We start from the raw sequence: 25,683 nt of genomic DNA, 5'->3' as shown, positions 1-25,683 counted from the left end.
AAACCATCTGAAGATAAACTTAAGAAAGTCTTAAATATAAGGCCTGACTATGAATATGGGTATAAGATGTGTCAACAAGTACTGAGACGTGGCAGATAAATGAAAAATCACATTAAACACATCGTTCACCTTCTTTTTTCAATATTTCATTAGATTTAAATTTATCTTCGATTTGAAGCATTCAAATATGTGTGTGTGTGTGTGTGTGTTCCATAAATTATAATAAGATTTCGTTGTAAATACAATTTGTAAGCGTAATATCATATAGTGGTCAGTCACAATAATCCAAATCAGAGCATTATATAGTAAAGTGATACAGAGATTCTACAAATTGTTCTTTACATATATGTTTATATATATACGCATATATATATATATACATATATATATATATATATACATATATATATATATATATATATATATATATATATTCATATGTATAAGTGTGTGTATATGTATATAAAAAATTGAGAGAGTCAAGTGGAAGTACTGCAAGAAAGCTATAATGAGCTTAGCGAAATGTAAGTAATAATATCAAATCTGTAATTAACAATCGCATAGCAGTGAAAATTATATAACCGTCGCATCAAACGTATTTTGCACTGGCAATGAATTGTTTTGTTCATGAATAATTACAAAATTTAAAATAAAGTAAATTAAAATATCAAATAAGACCTTCAAAAACTAATTTTTGGTATTACAGCATTGTGAGAACGATAACAAAAACACTGCTGGCTGTGAAGAACCATTTTATGAGTATACATCGATTTGCAGCTGCCCACTGCAGACCTGGGTAGTTAATATTTGGCGTGGAAATTTCTGTAAGTAGCAAACACACAGATATAGAGATCGATTTGCAATCTATGCTGAAATAATATCATTATCCTATACACACCTATCGTAACATTTCTAAAAGGATAAAGATAACTTACCTCATCATTACTGTAATTGTAAAAACTAGAGCTACCAAAAGTCCTGAAGAAGCTGGAACTACACCAGTTCCATAATGAGCTTGACCACAAGCTGGCGGGCAAACAGGGATAATAGTTTCTGCGCAAACAAACGAAAGAAACACATCTAAGACATGCCAGCTACGAAAACAAATACAAGTCCAAGACAGGTTGTCCACTGCAATTGGCTAATTGCAAAAAAGAAACAAAGATCTCGCGGAAAATAGATTGGGATAAACGCAGGATAATATACGTTTCAACACGTAACAAAATTGACTCATATATAAGAAGGTGGGTATAGTTCTCATTATCATCATGCACAGTCAGTTGAACGAGAAGACTGTATCCAGCAATGTTCGTGTTCCAACTAGAGGCGTTATCTACAATCCTAGATAAATTATCAAAGTCAGATACACAGTCAACTGTAGGTTAAAAAAGCCTAGATCGAGTTTAGTTCCTAATAGATGAATCCGGTACATTCTGTAGAAGAGACTCGTTTGACACCCCAATTATTATTTCACCTGTTTAGTTATTGGCATCTTTTTTTGCGTTGGCTCTTATTAGCTTTTTTAATCTATATTGTTCATTACAATCTACAATCGATATGCTATGTACGTAAATACATGCATATTTCAACTATTATTCTCTTACCAAAAAGCTCAACTGTTGTCTCAGTAGTGCCCAACTTATTGGCCGCCCGACACACGTATTCTCCATATTGCCGCTTCTCTATAGTGATGACGCGAATCGTCGTGTCAGTGTATTCGTCCGCTGTCGCGAAGTGAGATATGCTGTAGTGCTGATTGTTCGACAACTGGACCCCACTCTTGAGCCAAATAATAGCTGGAGGTGGATAAGCTTCAACGTGACATTCAAGGTCCATGTCGTATTGCAGTGCTTGCCCGAGTCGTGGTCTAGGAGCTGTGATCACAGGTGCGAATTCAACCTCCACGTTTATATTACGCCTGGTGCCGTGTCCGACGTTGTTCTCAGCTACGCAATAGTACGTTCCACGATCCTCCTTTCGTATGGCAGATATTTTCAGTATATTGCCGCTGTAACAATCGTAGACTTATACGGCGAACTGTAATTTGAGTATCGAACAATAAATAAGCCTGTTCTTTTCAGCTGAGCTAACCTCAGCTTAAGCTGAGTAACGCTACACCAGAACTTTGTTCCTTGTCCTTTTAATGCTAAATTGTTTCAAAGTGCAATCTAGAGAATTCAGTGAGAAAGAACAGACTTAGCGAACAGACTCGCGTGCTGATTACAATACCGATAAATCGATCCCCCAGTGGGCAAAATGGCATTGTTCTCCCTGCGCCAGGATATCTTTGGATCTGGATATCCGGCGGCGTAACATTCCAATCGAACGGCTTGTCCTTCGCTAACCACTAGAGACTGGGTAGAGTTGTCGCTGATTATCGGTGGTCTACGCACCTTTAATTCTACATCTGTGCTTTCCATATTATTTAGAGACAATTGAATTCTACACTGGTAATATCCAGCATCCGTTTCTTGGATATCTTTTATCTGAAATGATAGATGCAATATATATATATATTGTGCTGTGAATCAGTAAAAATGTTTCTAATAGTCTACAAATCCTATAGTATATAAATTTGTTACAAGCTATACCGCATTCAGTTGTTTGTGTTCACTCACAAAGGAATCAAAATGTTTTCAAGTAGCTTGTGTGCTATGATGACACACTGTTTATAAATTGCATCAATGATAGGAACAATTGCTATCATTAACTGATCCTTGTAACGAGATCTTGCTGATTGCAATGAGTATCATTTCAGCGAAGAATACACTGATGGTACTTTAGAGAATACATATCTCTAGTTGTCAGAATATTTCCCTATCGGTCTTACTTGCAGAGTATAGGTAGAAGACGATGGATCATGTTTGAGGGAAAATCTGCTATCTTTGATTATCAATGCGGTGCCCGTGGAAAGTGCCACCTGATCATGGCCGCTTTGCTTGTTCATTTTGATCCAGAGAACAGGATAGTCTTCCGCGTATTGAACCGAACATTGCAGCTCCACAATCTCGCCGATATCCTTAACCTGTTCCTGTGTTATGTAAGATATTGTCGGGGTACGTAGCGTCACAACTGGAAAACAAATAGCACACACACCATTCAAAATCTCCGCGCACACGAGTGCTGTGTCATGTTGTGTCGTTGCGTATGTCATTTGTCGGAAGACAATTCCTCCGCTTTAATAATTGCATGCGACACACTCTGCACCGTGAACGAAACGTCTCGTATGTCGATATAGCTACGTAGGAGATGCACACGCGAATGTTCTCATCAATAACACGTGTTTACCTGTTTGCAGGAACGCGCAGATCACAGCTAAAGCAACGGCACGCATTGTGACACACCCAACTTCGTAACCGGAAAGTCTGAATAATATTTAGCTTCTCGCTGCGATGTTCCGGCTGTTGCGTTTAATCTCCAACATAGGACCCTCTCTCCAACGAAACGTAGATCAGACTCGGTACATTCGGAGTGCAGTGCGATGATCCGTATCAATAAAAAAGCGTGATCGCTGCGAAACGGCGCACGGATGATAAAAACAATCGGCGGGAGGAAGACTGCAACATCCGAAACCGTCCACTGCCTCTGCAGGTGCCTGTTGACTGTGACTGACTCAACAAGCGTCGTGAATATGGCGTACGACGCTACATCGCTAGTCAAGCTTCGGTCAAAATCTCGTCGCGCCGCTGCATTTTATTGGTGAGCCGCTCGTTATCTCGCTCGTGATAAGACATTAATTGTAGCCATTAATTGTCCTGCTGATATCGGCAGGCGCGATGTCTCGCGAGCGACATCGATGAATTATTAACGCAACTCGATCGCTCTCGCGATTGATTTGAAATCCAGAACCGCACGTGACTTCGTACGGCCGAGGTCACCGCAAGATCATCGCATGGATAAAAAAAAATCAAATTTCGCGACGACGAACGAGCCAGATTTATTTCGATCGAAGGGGGTGGAACATCCGTTTCTCATTAACGAACTTGATTCTGTTTTCTCATGAATCAAAATGCCTTTTTTATTTTTATTTTATCTCGATAGTTTCTTAAGAATTTTTCCACCGGCCGTTTACGGGGAAAAGATATTTGACTTAATATGGCGAGATAAGCGAAAAAGGGAAAAGAATGGGCTCTTACGATTAAATTTCGTTCGTACGAACAAAAAAGATCTGTTTTTTTCCGGAGAACTTCTGAACTAGTGCGACAAGATAGAAGGAAACATATTTGATCTCAGTCAAACTTATCGCACTGATCCTGTGACAAAAAAAACAGATCCAAAGATTCTTTTGTCTTGCTAGCAGAACGGCTATTGGCTATTGGCTCGTTCATCGCTGCGTCCTGTTTCCTCCTTCCTGTTTCCTGGAAAGCTGACCCTCGCGTTTCATAGATGCCCGATGTGACGTGATCATCAGCATGACGCAATTCTGTCGTCCAGGGTGCATACCTGAATGGCACGTCACCGTCTCGCTGCGCAACTCAAGCGCACGCGGTGGTGTCTCGCGCCGTCGTTTCGTCATCCACCGGTGTTTCAAGTTCAAGCTTCACGGAGGAATCGGAAATAACGTCGTTTAACGGGCGCGCGAGACGCGTAGCGTGTGTTGTGTCCGTTGGGTAACCATAGCAATCTCGAAAGCCTCGGCCGCGAAAGCCACTCCGACATTCCATCGCCCCGCACGCGTGTGTGATCGCACGGGGGGTGAAATTTTCACCCCCGCGTGCGCGCGCGCGCGCGCGCGTATGAGCGTACACATACGTGCAGGCTAGACAACGACTTACACTGTTCCGAAATGATATACGAGTAGGAAGGTGCACGCGCGCGCACGGCACGAGCGAGCGAGCGAAACGCGCCACGACCACATAAATAACGCGGCATTGATGACGATACGCGTGACATATAAGTATCGCACCGCTATCCATCGGCCAGTACATGTCACACTGGTGCCGCGAAAGCTACATCCTACCTGTTCGCTCGGCGACAATTTGACCAGAGGCACGTCTCGCCGCCTGTGCCACGCGGGAAACTGCGACGCGCGCTGTCCAAACTCGGCGAACTTTTCTCTCAACTTCACCCCGCTGCGCTGCGCCTCGCTCCCCGCCTTCTCGCCGAGAGAGAAATACGTCCGTCGCATGCTTGAAGACAGTCAGGAAGGAAAAGTAACCGAGTCGATCGAGAGTGTGAGGAAGAGCCTCGAGCGAACGTTACTCGGACTCAGCTCGTCATGCTCCACAGCGTGAAAACGCACGTGGGCCGATCGCACGGGCGCGACTCCGTCGAGGTGTCTTCCCTCGTGCCGCCGTAAGGGTATCTCGGAGCGCACGACCCTGACCACCGGAATGGATTCTCCACGAGGCGTGGTTGAGCCCTGCCGCATTCATAATTGACAAGAGCCAGCCGAGGCCGCCGCCAGCTCGACGAGCTTATCGACACTGATCGATGCTCCTCGTTTCCTTGCGATTAACTATCAGGCGCGATCGAGGAAGCGGCACATCCGAGGTGTTACCGGGGTCCTTACCGGGCTGAGAGAATCCCGCGGGAAATTCGTCGGACTGATCGCGAAGGAGGAGGGAGAGCAGCAGCTCTGCGGGGGAGTCTCGCGAGTTCACGATTGATGATTCCTCCGAAGGGGAACGAAAAGCTCCGTCAGCCTTTGGTCGAGCACGGAGATGCCCGAGTTATGTAAAGCGCCGCCGCAGCATGCTCGCGTGCATGACAACGTGATCGTACGGACGCGAGTCAGCGTGTGAAGTCGTTGTGCCCGGCGAAAGATGATACTGGACCGTGCTGGATCGCTGCGGTTGCGTTCCGTGTATACCGAATGCCGGCCGAGAGTCTTCCGGGCCGTGTGACCGTGCGAGCGCTGAAAAAAACGGATCTGCGGGAATCGGCAACATGGATGAAAGCAGGCTGCAAGTAAACGATGACAGCCAGGTATACTTTGCACCGTACCGAAAATCGGTTTTGCATCCCGCGCATGTGAGAATATTTCTCATAGTGAGTCATCGTTTCATAATATACATACATATACGTTAACTGTCGTTAGAGATTAATTTTGATGTATTGAATTACAATCAAGCGTCTCGGCGCGTCGGAGATTTTTGCGTAATTGTTGCTAGTGAAGAGCGAAGAGAGAGAAAGAGGAGGGGAGGGGGAAGAGGGAGAAAAAATAATGTCTGCAAAAGAACAGCCGAGTCGGGTTCACGACTCGGCATATCCGAGTGATCTATCTAAAGAGTGAGAGAGGATATACACGTATCTTAATAATACATCTAAACCGCCGGAATATCGATAGCCACGCTGTCCGTAGAACGGCGGGTGCGGCTGTAAGGCGAGAAAGTGCTTGTTATTCCAATGTTTCGCGTTCACTGGCTCAGACTGCCTTAATCGCCGCAACACGTTGCTTGTTTCTCTCTCTCTCTCTCGCTCGCGTTTTATCCCTCGGTAACGCGCTGACAAAAGCTGTTGATTTTCGATCTCCGGGCCTGATTAAAATATCGATCGTACGACCATTTTGTTGCTCGTGAACTCGTTTCCGTCTCTCGCTCATGCATTCTTAACGCCACCGTCGTAAAATTGGAACTCTGAACGTGGCTCCCTTCGCGTCTCTTCGACTATTTCGCTTGTACGATTTCTCTCTCTCTCTCTCTCTCTCTCTCTCTCTCTCTCTGTGTGTGTGTGTGTGTGTGTGTGTGTGTGTGTGTGCATGTGCGTGTGCGTGTTTTTTGTACTTTTTTTCTTTCCCTCACTGCCTCTTTACGACCAATAAAATACTTGTACGATCGCTCGGGGCGAATCATTACACAAGGTGCATCACGAAACGTTCCGTACGCTTTCAGCATAACCACAGTCGACGGCCCAGCAGCTGGGGCAACTTCCTTCACCCCGACGAGAACAGTCCGGTCGAGTCAGCCCGGTTCAATGACGAGAAATCGAGTGACACAACCAACGTCTCTTCCCGCGTCTCCACGGCGAAGTCGACGCCGGCGAAGAGCGTGTCCCGTAACGCGCCGGGATCGCCGGACTCGGGTTTGATCTGCGTCCCAAACAGGGAGATACTTTACGAGCTCGACAAGAACGGCTATCTGCCGACCGGGACGCCCACTATTAACAGGAAATTATCGAGAGCCAGTATACATCCGTCCGGAACAAATCTGACGGCGCGGGATGCCTTCGGTGAGATGATTAATTCGGTGTTAACGAACGTTCTCGATATACAAAGCAGCCCCGGGGGCGGCTGCAGATACTCTCGTTCATCTTTCGAGGCAAAATTGTATACTGAGCTTCAACACGGTTTGTGAAAAAAAAGAAATTTTTTTTTTTTTTTCTTTGCTTTCTCCGGTGCTCTTCACAACGCAGCCAGGCGATGGTCCAACGAGAATGCTTGACGAAGAAGAGAGGATCGGTCGAGGTAACGTGACGATGAGGGAATCAAACGCGTCTTGGTCGAAAGAGACAGATAATTCCTCGTTCATAAAACCATGTTTTATTCATAAAAAATTTTATTCACGAAAGGTTAGTTTCATCGGCCAAATATCGTCGTTATTGTCACGTTCACTCGACCAATTTCCCTCGCTCCTGCTGCTTTGGAAAAATTCCCAGAGGTCCCAAACTCTCCCGTTGGACAACCGCTGTGTTTCGAACTGCATCTAGAAAAAAAAAACAAAGGAAAAAAGAAAAAACGAAAGTGCCCGAACCGTTTTGAAACCCTTTGTACGAGCGTGCAGCAACAAACGTTTCGCCGCGCTGTTGTGCATTTCGAACACGTGAATTCCAGCATGGCGCTCGAACATGATGGAGTAATTTCAGCTAATCCCCCAACGAAGCTTATATCATACTTTAATGACGGAGTTGGCTAGATATAGCTGGGTACACACACGCGATACAATCCACATGAGCGCGTATAAAATAGATAAAAATGAGCCACTCATGGAATGACAATGGCGGCGCGGCAGCGGTGGTGGCGGTCGTCTATAATGGCAATAAAGCTATGTCAGTAAACCTCGATCAATATGCATACGAATGTCAGCGTGTCACGAATATCGGACGTTAATAATGCAACGGCTCGACTCGGGTCGCCCTCGCCACGCGAAGCTGTACATCATCTATTCTGCGAGCAGCGCGGGTTCGCACGGTCTTTAGCTAGTCGTCCAACTTTTCGCTCCTTTCTCTTCCTTTTTCGTAATGACACCTTACTTTTGCGAGAGTATGCACCGCCGAAGACTGTATTATGGACACGTGTTCAAGGTGAAGAAGCAGCTGCCTCGCGGTAGACGGACAAGTACGCACACGCGGGCGTCACGTTGCCGTCGTCGTGACATGTTATGGCCTTGCTCTTTCGTCGTGTATCAATAAGAGAATTCGCAAGCCTTGCTGAAAATTACAACGGTGCGCTGGTCTTATTTCCGCCACGTGTCTCTCTCTCTCTCTCTCTCTCTTTCTCTTTCTCTCCCTCCCTCTGCCTTGGCTGAGAATAGCCGTCGGCATTTACAATTCATCGGCAATGCAACAGGTTACCAATCATAGCGCGCTCGATATCGATAGATGAGATTCGTGTCTTCTCATTCATTCATTCATTCATTCATTCATTCATTCAGCTTCGTCGTGCGGTTGGCCGGCGCTTTGCCATGGCGCGGCCATTGTGAGGGAGAGACGATCGAATCGATCTGGAAATTGCGCGAGTCGTAGTACGTAATTCCATCAGCGAATCGGCTTGCAGGACCTAAACTCACGGTGCCCGCCACCCCGGAAGTCAGCCCTTCGTTACCGTCCACGCCCGCCTCGTTGGATTGCGCGGAGAACGCGAGGGATTCATTGCCACCGAGAGAAGCGGAAACGGAAATCGATCCCGATACACTCTACTTTCGGTGGGTAGTTATCTACAGCTACGACGATATGTCATAGAGCTATTTCGGTTTCGCTTTGCAAAGCGCTCTCGGATAATCAACTGTTGAGAGAGTGTACGTATATATGTATGTACACGTGTATGTATGAGTAAGCATGGACGACGTACAAAGCATTCGTTTCTATTATGACACGCTTAATATGATTCCCCAACGAAAGTCAGCGATGTTTTGTTTTATCATCGTTGCGTGGACACACACACACACAACACACACACACACACACATATACACATAAGCGGAATGATTCAAGCGAGAACGCTGCGGTAGATATCGTTAATTTTGCAGAGGCCTCTTATTTTTAGGCGACCTAAATGTAAAGAGGGTAGGTGTTGTTATAAAATTAGGTCGTCTCTCTTACAATTGTCTGATGCTTTTGACCTTTACAATCCGCGGGACACGCGGGGTCTCTCACATTTTGTAGCGACGATATATAACGAAAGAGTCCTGGTTCGAAGACAGTAAAAGCGGTTCTCGCGCAAAAGCTTCCTAGACTACGAGGATTAACGATTGAATTCCGTGAGAGATATCGCTCGCTATTTTCCGCTCTACACGATGATTACAGCGACGGCCGTCGAAGGATCGATATGGTATTAGTGTATCAGGAGGAAAATGAAGGGGTCATGACGGAGATAGAGGCTCGCCGGCGAGAGCAACGGCGGGTCTTTCAGCAGAACCTCCTGAAGGAGGGGCTGCAGCTGGAGCTGGAGTCGAAGGAGAGTTCCTTCGACGGGAAGACGTACTTCTTGAAGCTGCACATACCGTGGAAGATAAAGGTGCAATACGCCGAGGTGATGAACCTGAAATTGCCCACCAAGAGGTTCATCACGATCTCCGTGAAAGCTTGGGTACGTCTCTTCGTCGAATTGGTACACGTGCGTACACGCGTCTTGTTCTGCAGCGCGTCCGAGTAGCAGCAGCAGCTCGGTGAGTAATAACGAGAATCAAACGAGCAGGGTACAGAGGGTGCCAAAGAGATCCCGAAGTTCTGGGAGAGGTGGACGCGTTGGGTCGAGTGGATACGCAAAATACACACGTGGGACACGAACAAGTACCCAGCGGAGCCGAATTTTTACGACAGCATAGACTCGGGCGATCGCAAGGAGAGGTATCGACTACGATGCGAATCGACATCGTCGTCGAGCTGGACGAGTTCAAACTACCGGTGTTCTCTCGCAGGTTCATCGTGAAGGACAGAGACACCGCTTACACGCCCGCTCAAAGGTCGTTGATAGTGATGCAGATATTATTGCGAGCGAGATACGATGAGAACCATGAGAAGTCCGGCATTCGCAGACTCTTGGCGGACGGAACGTACATCGACTGTTTCTCCTTGCACGAAGGCCCTTATGACAAGCCCTTGCGTAACGGGGAGATTCTCGACAGGCATCTGCTGTACCTGATATGGGCGAGACCTGGGCAATGGTAAGGGAGAGGAAGATATCTCGTATGTACGCCATCGGTAGCTAGAGGAAATCCCCCACGTTCTTTCTATTCCATCTACTCAGGTACAAGAAACAACCGCTGTGGTTGATACGACGATACTTTGGCGAGAAAGTCGCCCTGTATTTCGCGTGGCTGGGCTTTTACACCAAGTGTTTGTACCCGCCAGCGGTGGTGGGTCTCTTGTGCTTCTTTTATGGCCTCGGAAGCATGGAGGGTATGGACAATGTTCCTAGCAAGGAAATTTGCGATCCTAATTTAGCCGGTGAGTTCTTTTCTCCACTCGTGATATCCGCTCGCGCGTTTGGTCAAAATGAGACGAGAATCGCGGCTTTTTCGTTTCTAATTTTGCCACTTTCCAGGAAACATCACTCTGTGCCCCCTTTGTGACCGAGCGTGCACCTACCAGAAACTCGGCGATTCCTGTTTATTCTCAAAGTTAACTTACTTGTTCGATAATCCAGCTACCGTCTTCTTCGCCATTTTCATGTCCTTCTGGGGTAAGAAAGAAAAGGCAGTAGAATGATGCCCTTCGTTTCGATCGCGCTCTCAAGGCTGACTTTAACTCTGACGTAACAGCCACCACGTTCCTCGAGCTTTGGAAGCGACGGCAAGCCGTGATTGTCTGGGAATGGGATCTTCAGAACGCCGAATACGACGAAGAGCCTAGACCCGAATTCGAGACGTCCGTGAAGACCTTCCGGATCAATCCCGTCACGAGGGAGAGAGAACCGTATTTGCCTGCGTGGTCTAAAGCTATACGATGCCTCGCTACTGGCTCTATAGTGTTCTTCATGGTAACGATTGATGATATTTCATATTTTAGATTGTTTCTGATTGTTGCTCTTTCGCAGATATGCGTGGTCCTCGCTGCGGTTCTGGGTACCATCATATATCGCATCTCGCTGGTCGCCGTGTTCTACGGCGGCGGTGGGCCCTTCTTGAAGAGGCACGCGAAGATATTTACTTCCATGACCGCCGCTCTCATCAACTTGGTGATAATAATGATACTCACGCGAGTGTATCATCGCATGGCACGATGGATGGTCAATATGGAGAATCCAAGAACGCAAACGGAGTACGAAGCCAGTTTCACGTTCAAGATCTTCTTGTTCGAATTTGTCAACTTTTACTCGTCCCTGATTTATATTGCCTTCTTCAAGGTAATTAACGAGCGATTGGTTTGTTCAGATTTGCTTCAAGTTAATTTTTCTAAATGTCAAATGCTCTCACCGGAGCATTTTGAAACCAAATGAGCTCCTTGAAAATACTCGCCTGGCAATTTCCAGGGGAGATTCTTCGTTCATCCGGGCGACGCGGACGCGAGAGCTTCGGAATTCTACCGCATCAAGACGGATGTGTGCGACCCGGCTGGTTGCCTCTCGGAGGTCTGCATTCAGCTCGCGATCATAATGGTCGGTAAACAGTGCTTCAACAACTTTGTCGAGATCCTGTCGCCGAAACTGTGGAACTGGTGGCGCAAGAGAACGCAGATCGCGGCGACGCGCAATCACGACCGGAAGTACCCCTATTGGGAGAAGGATTATCAGCTCCAGGACCCGGGCAGACTGGCCCTGTTCGACGAGTATCTGGAAATGAGTGAGTAACGAATTCTCGTCGATGTTCTTCATCGTCACCCTTCTGCGAGTACTCACTCAGTATACCTTGCGACAGTTCTACAGTATGGCTTCGTGACGTTGTTCGTGGCGGCGTTCCCGTTAGCGCCTCTGTTCGCTTTACTGAATAACATCGCGGAGATCAGACTGGACGCGTATAAAATGGTGAAGGAGGCCCGCAGGCCGTTGGCCGAGCGAGTGGAGGATATTGGTGCTTGGTTCGGTATTCTTAGGGGTGTTACTTATGTAGCGGTAGTGTCAAACGTACGTACGCAAGACGTCCTCGAGACGCGTCGAGTGAGACGATAGACGTTCGAGTTCGAGTTTTTTATGTACTGTGGAAAAGTATCTCTCGGATAATCCAGTCAGTAGCAAAGATCGGAATTGCTTCGAATATTGCTACCTCAAACAGTATAAATGTTCGAAAGACATCTTTGAGACTTCTGAAGATTAATCCTACTCGTGTCAACTGACAAGTACCTTTATGTAAAATCTTTTGGAAATGTATGCAAGTTATAGACGTGCAATCGGCTCTTATTGTCCCTGTTGATGTTATGTCAGTTTAATTTTGATTATAAAGAATGTTATATCTGAAATATCTTAATCTGAGATACTCTACTTGTTTTCTAAAGGTCTCTAGAAAGCATTAAAAATATTTATGCTGTTTAGAATTCGCTACCCAACACATACATGACATAACGTTACATGTATTCGAAGTGATTCGATACATGTCGAGCTCGTCGCTGGCCAATCCTCGATCTCTCGAAACACTTTTATTAACATGCATCTTTTTTCCAGGCTTTTGTTATTGCATACACGTCTGACTTTATTCCACGGAGCGTGTACGCGTTCGTTTATTCGCCTACCGAAGATTTAGTGGGTTACATCGATAGCTCTCTGTCAGAATTCAATACTTCCGATTATCGTGACGATATGAAAAGCGACGCGGACGAAAAGCACCCGGACACGTGTCAATACAGGGGCTACAGGAACGGACCAGACCATGTGGACGACCCTTACGGTCTCAGCCCGCAATACTGGCACGTTTTCGCCGCGCGTTTAGCGTTCGTTGTTGTCTTCGAGCACGTTGTAAGTCGACGTTTTGTTCCTCAATAACAAGGTAGCGTTCACACGTTCGTCACTTGAGAATCTAACCGCCTGGGAAAAAATGATTGTACATAATTATATATGATTATACATAGGTTATGTATAATTATATACCGGGTGTTTCAGATCACCCGGGTCACCCGATTTTTTTCCGGTTAACGCGACATTTTAGAGGAAAATATTTCAGACAAAAGTTGTAGGGCTTCTAAAGGATCTATTTCAAAGGGCTTTCAAAGGATCTATTTACTGACGCTACGAATTTGGACCTTGGGATAATCTTGAAAAGTCCATTCAAGATCAACATAAAAATCTTAAATGGATATCCCAATTTTTTATTACATCATCTTTTTCTAGCAATTAATTTGAACAACTTTTGTTTGAAACATTTTTTTTATTTACCTAATATTTTTTTAGATGTTTAAGGAAAACTTGATAACTTTTTCAATATTTAACTCACGATATCTCGCTGACTATTTGTCAGAAGAAAAAGTGGTACTAGACTTTTTTGCTTTATTTAGTCTCAAGAATATATTTTTACAATAGCGCCCTGATTTTTGTTAACTTGCTGATTTTTCGAAATTTCAAAATCATCAAATTAACCAAATTCAGGGCGCCATTGGAACAATATATTCTTCACCTACGGTGACGAAAAATGCCGTGGAAACTAGAAAGAATTAATCATACAGATATAATCGAGAGAGAAGCAAACTTCGTTCTCCTTTCTCTCTAAAACGCAGGTTTTTGCACTCACCGGTATCATGAGCTACGTGATACCGGCCGTACCGCATTCTCTGTCGACTCAACTGCAGCGCGAACGACTGCTCGCTCAAGAGGCGAAGTACGAGAAGGGGATAAAGGGCAAGGAGGACGACGACGACTTGCTGTCGGTCCTGAGGGAGGCCGGGACCATCGGTAGACCCGGTGGTGGCGCCGGCAGAGGCAGTTGGACCAGGCGATTCAGTAAATTGAGCGACGGTCTGGACGCTCACGTTGACGTCGGTGTTAGACACAGCAAGCGCAGCGATAACTCCACAGTATGGGAAGTCACGTAATAATCGTTTATACCGTTCTGTCGTGTACATTCTTTTCCCGTTCACGAAGCTGGATTGCCCGGTACGCGAAGATAATCATGACGACATAAATCCAAACGTCTCTGATGTTTTTGGATAGAAAAAGAAAAACAGAGGGAGGAATCATCCGCAATTCATAATTTTTTACTCGCACGCGCGCGAGACGTGAAACACACAACAGATACGAGGCGAAGGAAGAAGAAGGTACTCTACCAAATGTTACACAATATATTTTTTTATTTTACATAATGCCATATTTCTTTTCCTCGAGATATTACAATTGTTATTATAGAATATATTTATAATAATATACATGTGTATTTACTCTATATGCAAATACTTATTTATATTCCTTTCTTGGTATTGATTCTGCTTAACGTGTACTTTTATTTCATTCATGGTACATCGCTTCCCTTATACTTGCCATTTCTTTTAAAACCTAAGCGTCTCTAGTTACATTAACATTTCTATGTCCAAACTATATCACAGTTGTGTTTGAGGGGAGAGACAGGGGTTTTTTTTAGGGAGGAAGAAGGAAGGAAGCGCCATTCAGGTAACTGAAACTGTGCGTAGTCCATTCAATAAGTTCATAAAAACAACGGACACAGACTACCGCTAGCCACAAACAGTGAACGGTCAAGTATATCCCTTGAAAGAAAATTTATCGAATGGATCGCTCGACACATATATCGCGTTCCATACTCCGTACTCACTCTTGATATTATAAACACGCGCGTTGGTGACCGTCGCGTCCCGCATGCGGAGGTCACGAATTTTGATGCGCGACGGCCACTCTCCCGTCACACTTGACGTTTATCAAAATGCCGCTATAAATGTACATTAATACACTATATTTGTGGATCCATCGAGGCGATCTATTGGGACACACGTTCTTCCTACTAATTCGTGCGGTAAGAAAACTTCGAACTCAACTCATCGCGTGGACTAAGCGCTTCGGCTGATAGTATTCTTCTCATCGACAAGGTAAAAAAAAAAAGAAAAAAGAGGAAAAGAAAGAAAGAAGAGAACCGCCGGAGAGATGACGCTTAACTAGGTCCGGGAGGGGCGTTGAAATTAAACATGGTGGTTGGCGGACGTCCCGGTAAAGGCTTGGGCGGTAACCTCGGTGTCACTGATCCTGCGGGGTAAGAACAATGTGACGATAACATTTGTTATAAATATACAATGTATTATATATCAATGTAAAATATATCTAAGTATATATATAATATATATACATATATATGTGTGTGTGTGTGTGTGTGTGTGTGTGTGTGTGTGTGTGTGTAATATATTTAATACATATATCGCATACTTTTAATACAACATATTAAAAATAAAGTCTCTACAGTGACACGCATGGCGAGCAGAGCTCGGCTTCGCTTACCGTTAGGCTGTGTCGGTTGAAGTTTCGTGGGGCTAGGGCCATTGAAAGACATGTGTCTCCGCGGGTGAACGACAGTGCAACCCGTGCTCTCCAACGTGGAATTGCGGCGCGCCAACAACGCCGAGGTGCACGGGTTCAGCGTCGGCTGAAGCCGCGGCGGTAACGTGGTGGTTCGCGGTGGTAACGGCGGCGGCGAGATGTCCCGCGGTGGGAGGATCGGCGCGTTCGGCGCTTGTCTCACCTGAGCAGAGTCAAAGTCAGATCCGTCGGATTTTTTCATTTGTTGGTATCTCTTGTCAATCCTTTTACTTTAATCTTACCTGCTGCGGCGATTCGCTAATTGAACTCTCCCGTCTCCTAGACGGTAGTCTGGGCGGTAGTGGCGGTGGAAGTTGGTTAGGCGGTACGTTACTTGGCGACGGCGGCGTCGGCATCGCGCTGGGGCTCCCGCCCGACGACGGTGAAACACCCACCATCGTACCAGAGTTGAAGCCGAAGTGTTTAGGAGACCCCAACTGAGGGCTACTGCCCGGCGAAGCGATCGCGAGCCCGAACATGCTAGGTGGACCCGGTGATCCCGGAGGTAGTCCAGGTCCTGAATAGGCAGGCATAGAAACTGTGTAGTTTACCTTACTTATCGTTCGATCGCCGATCGAAACGGTAACGTGCCGTACGTTGTGCAAGTAACATACCCAAGACGGGCGCAAAAACATTGTGGTCCCCTGTGTGCGAAGTCACGACTTGCGACGCGTGCGGCGGTGTTTCTGGTAATTCGGGAGGGGGAGGCGCTTCCGTCGGAGGGTCGTGTAACCTTACGCTAGACGCCATCGCTTGTAACGGGGCCGGTAACTTTCCGCTCAGACTTCTAGCCTTGATTCCTGGCGACTTTAGGTTCAAGTCCGGCCATTTGCGCGGCTATGTGGCGAAAGAAAGCGTAATCGGACAATCCGCAATTTTGCTGTATCGCGGGGATGCTGAAGCGAAGACACTCACCATTCGCGGAGGTTGTCTGCATCCCCTTGGCTCTACTTCTAAACTCTTGTTGTACAGGTAATTGTTTATATCCTCGTCCTTCATCGAGGGATCGAAGGGACACAGATTCTCAATGAAGTGTCTGATTTTCGGCTCCATCGAGAGGCAATAGGGCTGATTTTGGTACTGCTCAATTTCACCGGTTATTTCCGCCACTTTCCGTCGTTTGCTGAAATTAATAAGCTCTGGACTTCCCGGTAGGTAGTCGGGATTCCCCTCCTCAATGTGCAGGATATTAGTCAAGTACATACCTGTAAGAACAAAGGAAGCAGAGTGAATGTGAAATATTTTCGACGGGTCTTCTTCGCGATACTCACCAAAAAATGGTACGCAAGGCGGATTGATGGATCTCAATTTCTCTTGATACTTCCGAAAGTGATCGTTATTAAGCTCTCGCGCTTCTTCCAACGCCTTTTCTAATCGCGCTGGTATTTGCTGTGGGAATATACAAGTGTAAGTAAAGGGAAGAAAAGTGAACCTCGGGGAATTTTCGCAGAGTGTACGAGAAAAGAAACCTACTTGGAACGTAAATTTTAGCCTAAACACCGAAGCTGATCCCATAGCGCTAACGATCGCTAGAACGCCGTTGAAGTTGTTGAGATCTTGCAGCACCATCATTATTTCGATTGCACGTGATACAATGGCCACTCTTTCTTCAAGATTGTCGGCCTCCACTATTGTCTTTTCCAGCCATCTTGTAAACTGTCGAAACGCCATAAGAATCGACGATATTTAGTAATACAAAATGCTATACATCGTTTTACACTATAAATGATTCAAGACAGAAATTTACATTTGTCGTATGCTTGATCATTTTCAGCAAATTCGACGACGTCTTCTCTTTGTCTTTCTTCGTCCACACGGAACCGACTAATTCGGAAGGCTTCACTGTCCTGTACAGCTCGAACTCCAAGAGCGTCAATTGTCTCGCTAATTCGATAGGATGTAACTGCAATCAGAGACTTGATCTCAACTTACTAATTATTCACTGCGGTGTAAATACATTTTATATTTTGTAATTTTGGTGAGAGTCTCATCTATCAAATCATCTCTCCACCATCGTCTCCAATTAAGAACGAAAGTGATCGCAAAGTACAATATCTCTATACCGTAAGTATATTCCAGTCTTCTTCGGGAACCCTAAGATGCCACTCGATTGGCGGTGGAGATCGCTCGAAGCTAAAGGTGATAGGTCGTTCCGACGAGTCGCTTTTTCGCTGTAAAATCTTTACTACCGAGTCAACCCACTTCCGCATAGGCTTGCCACTTACTGTATCTAAAAACGATTGTAATCTTTCCAGAAGATTCCTGTCACGTTCGAAATCGTAAAAATGATGATCCACCTAATGAAGAATAAAAGTCAGAAAGAAAAAGCAACTTTCGAAATCGTATAAGCGGACAACGGAGAACCGCGTTGCGAATCTGCTTACCCAATGCCTGAGAACGTTCAAAATTCGAAACTGCACCGGTTGGCAAAATTCTTTTCTGTATTTCTTCCAGTCTTCCCTAACTGTTGTCTTGCAACCCGTAGGCGCCTCTTCACCGTATACCAACAAAGGATCAGGAATATCAAATCTCTCCATAAGCAACGTAAATAACTCCTGGGGCGAACAGAAACTCCTGCCAAGCAAGCAAGTACGATGAATACTCTCGTTCGAAATACGTAACGAGTAAAGAGGAAAAAAAGTCGCTCGCTGTAGAGCAGATATAGCGCAGTACAATCACCTGTAAGTAGTGAGGAATGTTTTCAGGAACGCAGGATCGGCGTAGATATGATAGGTTAGTCTTTCAACTAATTTAACTAAAGTCGCTCCTTTGATCAAAGGAACTCCACCATTCTCCCTGGCTTCTAAAACGATGTTTTCGTCGCTGTCCTGCTCGGCGAATTTGTACAGATGGACAGGCGGCAATTTCAACGGATGCTTCAACTCCTCATCCGAGAGAATATTGTCCAGCGTTCTTTCCAGCATGCTTTTCGTATTCAACATTACCAAGTCCGCCATCCAGTTGTTCTTCTCCTCGACGGTCTTTGCTATGAGAATAACGCTCGGCTGGTCCCTCGGTGAAATTTCAAAGGCGAACTTCATCTCTGCTGGCAGAATATTTTATACAGATTTCCCACCGATACGACACATTCTCGATGTGTAAGTTACGTCGCTTTTACCTTCGGTGTCTTCCCTATCGATGATGGACACCTTCCTCATGAAAAGAGTTTCCTTCAATCGCAGTTCTCCTTGGTGCGCCGGATGCCCTACTCCGACCGCACCAACAGTGACACTGACTCTTTTGCTACCGCTCTGTTTACACAACGCTAACACGCCGTCGAATAACAAGGCCTTCCTCTCGGTTATTCTTCGTCCATTGCCAGCTACTTTCGTCAATGTGTCCTCTGTACAAAATTCAAACATTAATACAGTGCAAAATTACAATATTTAACACAGTCCGGGAAAGAACGAAACTTGACCACACTTGACACGTTCTTGTTTATATCTCGATACACGTGAACGAAAATTTATTTATTTTACTCTACGATTTGTTGAAACGAGACATCAAGGAATGACGAGTAACCGGGAAAAAATGAAAGGGCACACAGACGCTACTTGTGTAGCTATCTTTATCAGCGTTTCGTTGAATGGTTTTGATGCTGTTATCATACCATGTCTAAGAACGTTGACACCGTATGCATATTTTAGTATCGCCTGGACAGCAGATTATTTTTGTGCAACTCTTACTTTGATTTTTATGAAATTCCAACATACTAAACATAGATTTATAAATAAGTAAAATTTGCAGAACAAGAAAGGCGATGCTTTCTCGTTACCTCTAATGAACTCATTACAACACTGCCCGATTCCCCTCTGATTCCAGCCATCCACAGTCTTTTGTAGTTCGCTAATCTTTTCTAACGCCGCCTGCTTCCTCGCTCTACTCTGCATTCGCAAACCCATGTCCTTCTTCGGTAAACTCGCCACAGACTGCAGTAGTTCCATTTGCAGCGGTCTCAATAAACCTTGTACCTGTTCCAGAGTCTCGCCATCCTCTATGTTAGGTGTGCGTTTGTGTAGAACCTGCGGTTTTTTTTTTTTTCCCAAGAACAGAAAAACAAATGAAGGGGACACATAGAAAATGTGTAGATGAAGAAATTATAAGATCGAATGTAAGAGACGGGTACCTTGATGTAATCAAAATACAGGAAACAATGCCACACGGGTTGCAACAAAAGTTTTGGTAAATAATATTTCACGGCTTCTCTAAAACCGTGGCCTGCTCCTCGTAGAGACGCATTAACTTCTGGTCGTGACAATAAATTCGCTAAAACCTCTCGACTAGCGGGACTATTAATGTCTCTCGCATACCTAGCAATATAGTATGATCAATAAGAATTTTTCTTCTTGCACACATGTACACATAATTCATACAGGGTGCCTGACGACAAGTAAAAGAACGTTCGTGTGCATTGCGCTCGAAATTTCAACATGCTAGCTTGCAAAGTAGTAGAGAGGACCTTTGCTTTCAATTTGATCTGATCTACATGGATATTTTCCCATTTTATCATCTGGCACTTTGTGTATTCGTAGGACTTTATGCATACTTTATGTAAACGTCGAATTCCGCTGCTTCTGCTAATTCCTCAAAGCACGAGCCGACTGTAGGTGTTTGCTGCTCTTCCGTAATTTCCATTATATCTTCTAAACTGCCGAGCAGTGTCACAGTGACTTCATAAATATCTATAATATTACTGAAGATTGTTTCGAGGTCGCTCTTATCTTGCGTCAACTTTGCGATCTCTTTGCGAAATACCTGGAGATGAAAGTTAATCCTTTTTTTTTCTAATCTGTTTGTTAACGAAATTGCTTTATTTCAGCGTCGTCGATGCATTTACCTTGATGATCATGTGCAGATCACGAATGTAATGACGTTCATCGTGAATGAGATCTCGAGCAAATTCTTCGTAAGTCTGCGAAACGACCGCGCCCAAGCTACTTTGCGGACCTTCCGTACAATCATCTCGATAGAACATGTCCATCAGTACCTGTCGCAAAAACGGCGCATCATGTTACAAATCGTTATTTTCATAGATTTATAGTAGTTTTCAAACATTCATATCAGAGAAGGTAGAGAGAAAGAGCAGATGAAACAATTGATAATTAGCGTGATGGCCATGCAATCTCTTATCGAGTATAACAGCGGTTATACTGCGACGGCATGCAACAAACATGAGATTAAGAGAGCAAAGAGAAACAATCGTTTAATTCCCTATATCAGTTAAGATGACTCTCTATCTCGCGCGATACTCAGATTATTGAATACATGCTTGCGGTGTGTGATTAAATAATATGGATAAAATAATAATATGCGCATATATATATATATATAATGGTATTTGTATCGCATCAGTTGAATTTAAATAATGTAATATAAGCATTCTTCAATCAATAGAAATATATTAGCAAGCACATTGTTAATTTATTAATTTGTTACAGAAGCGGCAAATTATACTTTTAGAGGAGAAACCTGTATGAAAATATAGAAAATATGACATTCATCTGGTACTTTTACATTTAAATTTATATAAGACGAGCTCTATCCTCAGATATAATCTGATTAATTGCAATATAGCAAAATAGACACATATCTCACAGCTGGATTTATCATGTGCAGTAGTTGAAAAATTATTAAGATGAAGAACAAATAAGAATTTGAAACATTTCATTTTCATAAGCTGTTGGGCATACCTTGTGTCTTCTCGCAATCATTATTCTCGCAAACATGTCCTTTCTTAACTTAGTTTAGATACTGTGTGATGTAATTAGAGGTCTTTCGCTCGTATAAGCAATATTACATCAATATACCGATTAATCTCCTAACAATATGATAAAATTATAATATATCACATGTTTCAAAAAACATTCTCAGTGATTTTTAATATAATTGGTACAAGTGATTTTTGCTGAGAAGTAATCAAGAGACATAAAACTAAATGCAATTATTTTTTTAGAGGCAAGATACAGAAATATCAAATAAGATATCGTGACAAGTTAAATTTTTTTTCAATGCAATCACGAGTACGTACCACCTAGAACAGCATGAGCGAAGAATGAACATGGTTAGAGTTGTTATATATTAATGGTAAGCATGTAATCAAGCACAAGAATATATGCAGCCACAATTAGCCTGTGACTAGCCTAGTATAGCCAATTCCGAAATTTATTATTGCACCTGTTGCTAGTAGTAGATGCTTGAAATTATGAATTATGAAATAATTTACACGATCTTCACTGTCTATGATCAAACTAATAATAACTGCAGAAACAGCAATTTTTTACATAAATTACAAACAATAGAATAAACGATATAACTCGGATCTACACTGACCAAGCACACTATTACTAGCAAGGTAATGTATTTCCCTGCTGATATACTGTCTAATACGATGTAATACCACTCGTGTTAATCATTTCCTACACAAGCTTTTTAACCTATGTACTATTATACCCGAAGATATTTTACAAATAAGACTGATCTGAACTATTACAGTGTTGTATAAAGCTATTTTATCAATATTTTTCAGTCAATTAGTCATTTTATCAGTATATTGAAAGTTTGTAAAATTATCGGGCCCCTTTGTGAAAATACAATCTGTGACTTGAGCATGAAACAATTGACTCCAAGAATTCACTCAAATCAGTCTCATGGTCTGTTCTTTTCTTCTGCACCGCTACACCAGTGCAATAAGTTAAAGCGAGACAAATATATATATATATTGTTTCACTCGAACTTATGGCACTAGTGCAACGGTGCAGAGGAAAAGAACAGACCTATTGAATGAAAGTGATAAATGAATGTAGAGTGTATGTCGGTTGATTGAGGTGCAATACAGAAATCGAACACAGTTTTTCTAGATTTTCACGAATATATCGCCTTACCATATCTGCGTACATCGCGACCCGTATGTCCTCGCACGAAATCTCGACATGTCGAATATTCTTCACATAATTTCCAGCTAGCTGAAAAGAGAGTATCCTTAAATATTTTGCGACGACTTGTAGAGGCGAAAATACAACGAGCATGTTGACATCGGGCAGTTCAACACTTTGAAACAACACAAAGGGTGGTACCAACCTTCAGAATATCTGCAGAAATATATTCCAAAACTCCGACTACGAATAGACTAACTTGCGAATCGATTTTGTGCTGTAATACTTCCTGTTGAAGGAAAAAGCAACATATATATAATACTCATATCACTCTGATACTGAATCTCTCAGCTGTGAAAAATGAATCCGTAGCTAGTACACACACGAATGTGCTGACATTTATTGAGAGTTCAATGTATGTACTTTTTGTAATAACTGATGAATCTTGTCAACTGGTAGAACTAACGGTGACTTTTTCTTCCCCTTTTCCAGTGCATCTTTGGCATCGCGAAGTGCCCATTTATCAATAGGAGTAGGAAACGTGCGTCTCACTCTTTCTTCTACATCCTGATGGGTGTGAGGAGGTGGGTGTCCGCAAAGCATGGCCAACATTCTTAAGATTAAGCTCTCCACATAGTCTAAGGCATCTTGTCGAGCTTGGAGACTAGGATGTACTTGCTCTAGTACCTATAAAATCGTTCATATCCTTTGACTTGACACGCAAGTACTCATATGGTATCGCGTATGGGGGCGCGCATATGGTATGTTATCGCGACAGTTTCTAATAACCAAAGTATCGTATTGACAATGCGGCAAGAGTACTTTTACCACTATTGACAATACTCTTTTAGACTGATACGAATTCTTTGCCCGAGCTGACAATAGGATAAGTCCGGGTACGCGAACAGAGACACAAAAGAGAGAGAGAGAGAGAGAGAGAGAGAGAGAGAGAGAGAGAGAGAGAAAGAGAGAGCGATTAAAGGACGTTCGTATGTTCGTATCCGTCAAATATTGACAAGAGAGGCGTTTGAAAAATCATATAGCGTATCGCGCGCGCGAGATGATGACGTCGGTCGGTGTCGTTGATCGATCCAGCCTCGACGTAAGATCGCTGGGACGAAAAATGATCGAGCGTTCGAGCGAACAAAAAGTGAGGAGAGGCGGGGGTGAGAGGGTGGAGGGGATAGAACGGGATAGTAGAGGACACGAGAGCGAAATAGAAGAAAGGGAAAAACAAGGAGGGTGGGCAAGAGAGGGAGGGAAAAGAGGAGAGGAGAGGAGAGGAGAGAGAAAGAGAGAGAGAGAGAGAGTGAGGGAGAAAGACAGAGAGAGAGAGAGAGAGAGAGAGAGAGACTCGGCGAGTAAGAGCAGAGAAATAAAGCGGCGAAAGAAGAATCGAGGGATAAGGGGATTCACCTTGCGCAAGGAGTTGACAAATACTCCCTTCCACTTGGCAGCATTCTCCTCTTTCTGAAAATCGTAGCCCGATGGCTCGCCCACCACCGACGCCGGCGAGGCGAACATCTCACCGTGCTCGAGTACCACACATACACACACACGTACACACACACATACACGCACGCACACGCGCTAAAGCACTACTTAGAAGACGCGCCACGAAGATTTCGTGTCACTTCCAAATAGCATCGTCAAGAGTCACTAAAGCTTGGCAGGGTCGTCTGTTTCTCAGAGTGCGGACATCTCCGTCTAACATTAGCAGCTCGATGCACGATACGACAGCGACAGCGACAGCGATGACGACGACGACGACGACGACGACGACGACGACGACGACAGCTAAGCAGCCACTCTGGATTGTACCTTGGCGCTGCGCCTCGCGCACCACACGCTCGTCATCGCTGGCAGCGTCTCCGTGTCCGTGTCCGAGGCCGAGGCCGTGCCGAGAGTCCGAGTGCCTCGGCACTGGTGCATCTTACACGCCCTTTATTCGTAATTTTTGCCAGAGCTACCGCAACAAGCACCAGTTACATTACCAACAGCTACCATTGCGCCACTCTCGCCTCGCGCGAGCATTCGCCTCGCCTCATCTCGTCTCGTCTCGCCCCGCCTCGTCTCGCCCCGCCTTGCCTCGCCTTGTCTCGTCCCGCCTCGCCTCGCCGCACCTTGCCTTGCCTTGCCTTGCTTCGCTTCGCCGTTGCTGCTGCTGCTGCTGCCACTGCACCCTCCTCGTCCCGCTTCGTCCCGCCTTGTCGTCGCTCGACGCGCCACTCCTCCGTGTTCGTTCGATCGATAACACGAATACGCGATATCGTGTTGGCCGCCGCTACGCGAAATCGAGATCGTAGCTTTCGTAAGATCGATTCTCTCTCGGGGTACGATCGACCAACCGCGAAATCGACTACCGCCACGACCTCGAGATCTCGAAGTTTGAATTCCTCTTGCATCATGGCGGCACGAAGATGCAACAACGGCTCGGCGATCGCTCTGGACTACATTCCAATATTCTATTCTACGGAATCAAAGGTAATAAAAAAAGCGTACATCTTTGAGTAAATTGTAATGTCCGAGAAATTTTGAACGGAAAAAGTAAGCTCTGTATGCCTATACGAAGTCACACTGAATCACGACGCGTAGATTAACCTAACTGAGTAACGTGCAGAATTAATTGAGATGAAATCAAGAAACTGCGTTAATGGTGATGGCGATATATGGCGATATAAAAAATTATATTTGAATATCTTTGCAAAAGAGAGGGAGGGGAATGGGAGGGAGACAGACGCATACACACACACACAGAGAGAGAGAGAGAGAGAGAGAGAGAGAGAGAGAGAGAGAGAGAGAGAGAGAGAGAGAATAATCTGATGGCATCAAATATCAAAGCTACTATGTCGATTTGTGTTGTGAAACATTCTTATTTGCACGTGTATCGTCGAAATTAAGATTATTTAATAGAAAGTTTCTAATTGGTACACATATTAAATAACCTGTTTAAACTAAATCATACTTTTCACAAATCCGTGCTTTTACCTTACGATTTACTTATCCCGGAAACTCATTGACTTTATTTTCGTTTACTTACTTTCATGTCGGCACACGTAAACTTTGTTCATATAATAATTCATATAATAGTAAAAGTTTTGAAACGGTAATAAATGAATTCCGTTACTCGAAGGAGTAGCGTTTTAGAACGCATTTAACGTCAAAGTCTACTTGGCGGAAAGTCAAATGGTGCGTTGAGCGTTGACTGAAAAT

The 25,683-nt window shown here is 44.5% G+C and overlaps 3 protein-coding genes across 8 annotated transcripts; 1 reads left to right on the top strand and 2 right to left on the bottom strand.

The window, feature by feature from the left end:
- Nucleotides 1-675: 675 nt before the first annotated feature.
- Nucleotides 676-3,694, bottom strand: Lac (septate junction protein lachesin). 2 transcript variants are annotated; one of them, XM_011138007.2, is made up of 6 exons: nucleotides 3,289-3,691; nucleotides 2,831-3,072; nucleotides 2,230-2,486; nucleotides 1,605-2,008; nucleotides 936-1,053; nucleotides 676-822 (listed from the first exon to the last, which is right to left on the bottom strand). In XM_011138007.2, exons 1-6 carry the CDS (start codon nucleotides 3,332-3,334, stop codon nucleotides 801-803), a joined length of 1,089 nt encoding a protein of 362 aa, XP_011136309.1. In that variant the 5' UTR covers nucleotides 3,335-3,691; the 3' UTR covers nucleotides 676-800. The 2 variants fall into 2 exon arrangements, with proteins under 2 accessions (XP_011136309.1, XP_025160650.1); XM_025304865.1 differs by lacking the exon at nucleotides 936-1,053 and having other exon boundaries at nucleotides 3,289-3,694.
- Nucleotides 3,695-3,708: 14 nt separating this feature from the next.
- LOC105181317 (anoctamin-4) lies at nucleotides 3,709-14,500 on the top strand. 3 transcript variants are annotated; one of them, XM_011138008.3, is made up of 14 exons: nucleotides 3,709-5,928; nucleotides 6,834-7,170; nucleotides 8,714-8,861; nucleotides 9,463-9,745; nucleotides 9,854-10,005; nucleotides 10,077-10,322; nucleotides 10,406-10,605; nucleotides 10,703-10,840; nucleotides 10,920-11,137; nucleotides 11,195-11,503; nucleotides 11,630-11,939; nucleotides 12,015-12,220; nucleotides 12,755-13,045; nucleotides 13,801-14,115. In XM_011138008.3, the coding sequence occupies exons 1-14, from the start codon at nucleotides 5,890-5,892 to the stop codon at nucleotides 14,113-14,115; spliced, it is 3,192 nt and encodes a 1,063-aa protein (XP_011136310.1). In that variant the 5' UTR covers nucleotides 3,709-5,889. The 3 variants fall into 3 exon arrangements, with proteins under 3 accessions (XP_011136310.1, XP_019696093.1, XP_025160649.1); XM_019840534.2 differs by having other exon boundaries at nucleotides 5,890-5,991; nucleotides 13,801-14,500; XM_025304864.1 differs by lacking the exon at nucleotides 3,709-5,928 and having other exon boundaries at nucleotides 7,108-7,170; nucleotides 8,592-8,861.
- Nucleotides 14,128-24,530, bottom strand: Sos (Son of sevenless). Of its 3 annotated transcripts, XM_011138009.2 has the most exons (20): nucleotides 23,887-24,530; nucleotides 22,894-23,157; nucleotides 22,676-22,759; nucleotides 22,480-22,560; nucleotides 20,436-20,585; nucleotides 20,145-20,353; nucleotides 19,725-19,908; nucleotides 19,374-19,620; nucleotides 18,717-18,941; nucleotides 18,278-18,641; nucleotides 17,983-18,172; nucleotides 17,662-17,895; nucleotides 17,346-17,501; nucleotides 17,072-17,254; nucleotides 16,870-16,987; nucleotides 16,514-16,803; nucleotides 16,213-16,435; nucleotides 15,841-16,115; nucleotides 15,521-15,761; nucleotides 14,128-15,271 (listed from the first exon to the last, which is right to left on the bottom strand). In XM_011138009.2, exons 1-20 carry the CDS (start codon nucleotides 23,992-23,994, stop codon nucleotides 15,180-15,182), a joined length of 3,918 nt encoding a protein of 1,305 aa, XP_011136311.1. In that variant the 5' UTR covers nucleotides 23,995-24,530; the 3' UTR covers nucleotides 14,128-15,179. The 3 variants fall into 3 exon arrangements, with proteins under 3 accessions (XP_011136311.1, XP_025160648.1, XP_025160647.1); XM_025304863.1 differs by lacking the exons at nucleotides 22,894-23,157; nucleotides 23,887-24,530 and having other exon boundaries at nucleotides 22,480-22,556; XM_025304862.1 differs by lacking the exons at nucleotides 22,480-22,560; nucleotides 22,676-22,759; nucleotides 22,894-23,157; nucleotides 23,887-24,530 and adding an exon at nucleotides 21,289-21,399.
- Between the last annotated feature and the right edge of the window lie 1,153 nt (nucleotides 24,531-25,683).

This window comes from Harpegnathos saltator, unplaced genomic scaffold (genome assembly GCF_003227715.2).
Source record: "Harpegnathos saltator strain DR-91 unplaced genomic scaffold, Hsal_v8.6 scaffold652, whole genome shotgun sequence".
Classification (NCBI taxonomy): Eukaryota; Metazoa; Arthropoda; class Insecta; order Hymenoptera; family Formicidae; genus Harpegnathos; species Harpegnathos saltator.
The sequence above is the reverse complement of the archived record's forward strand: the minus strand, read 5'-3'. Positions and strand labels throughout refer to the sequence as shown.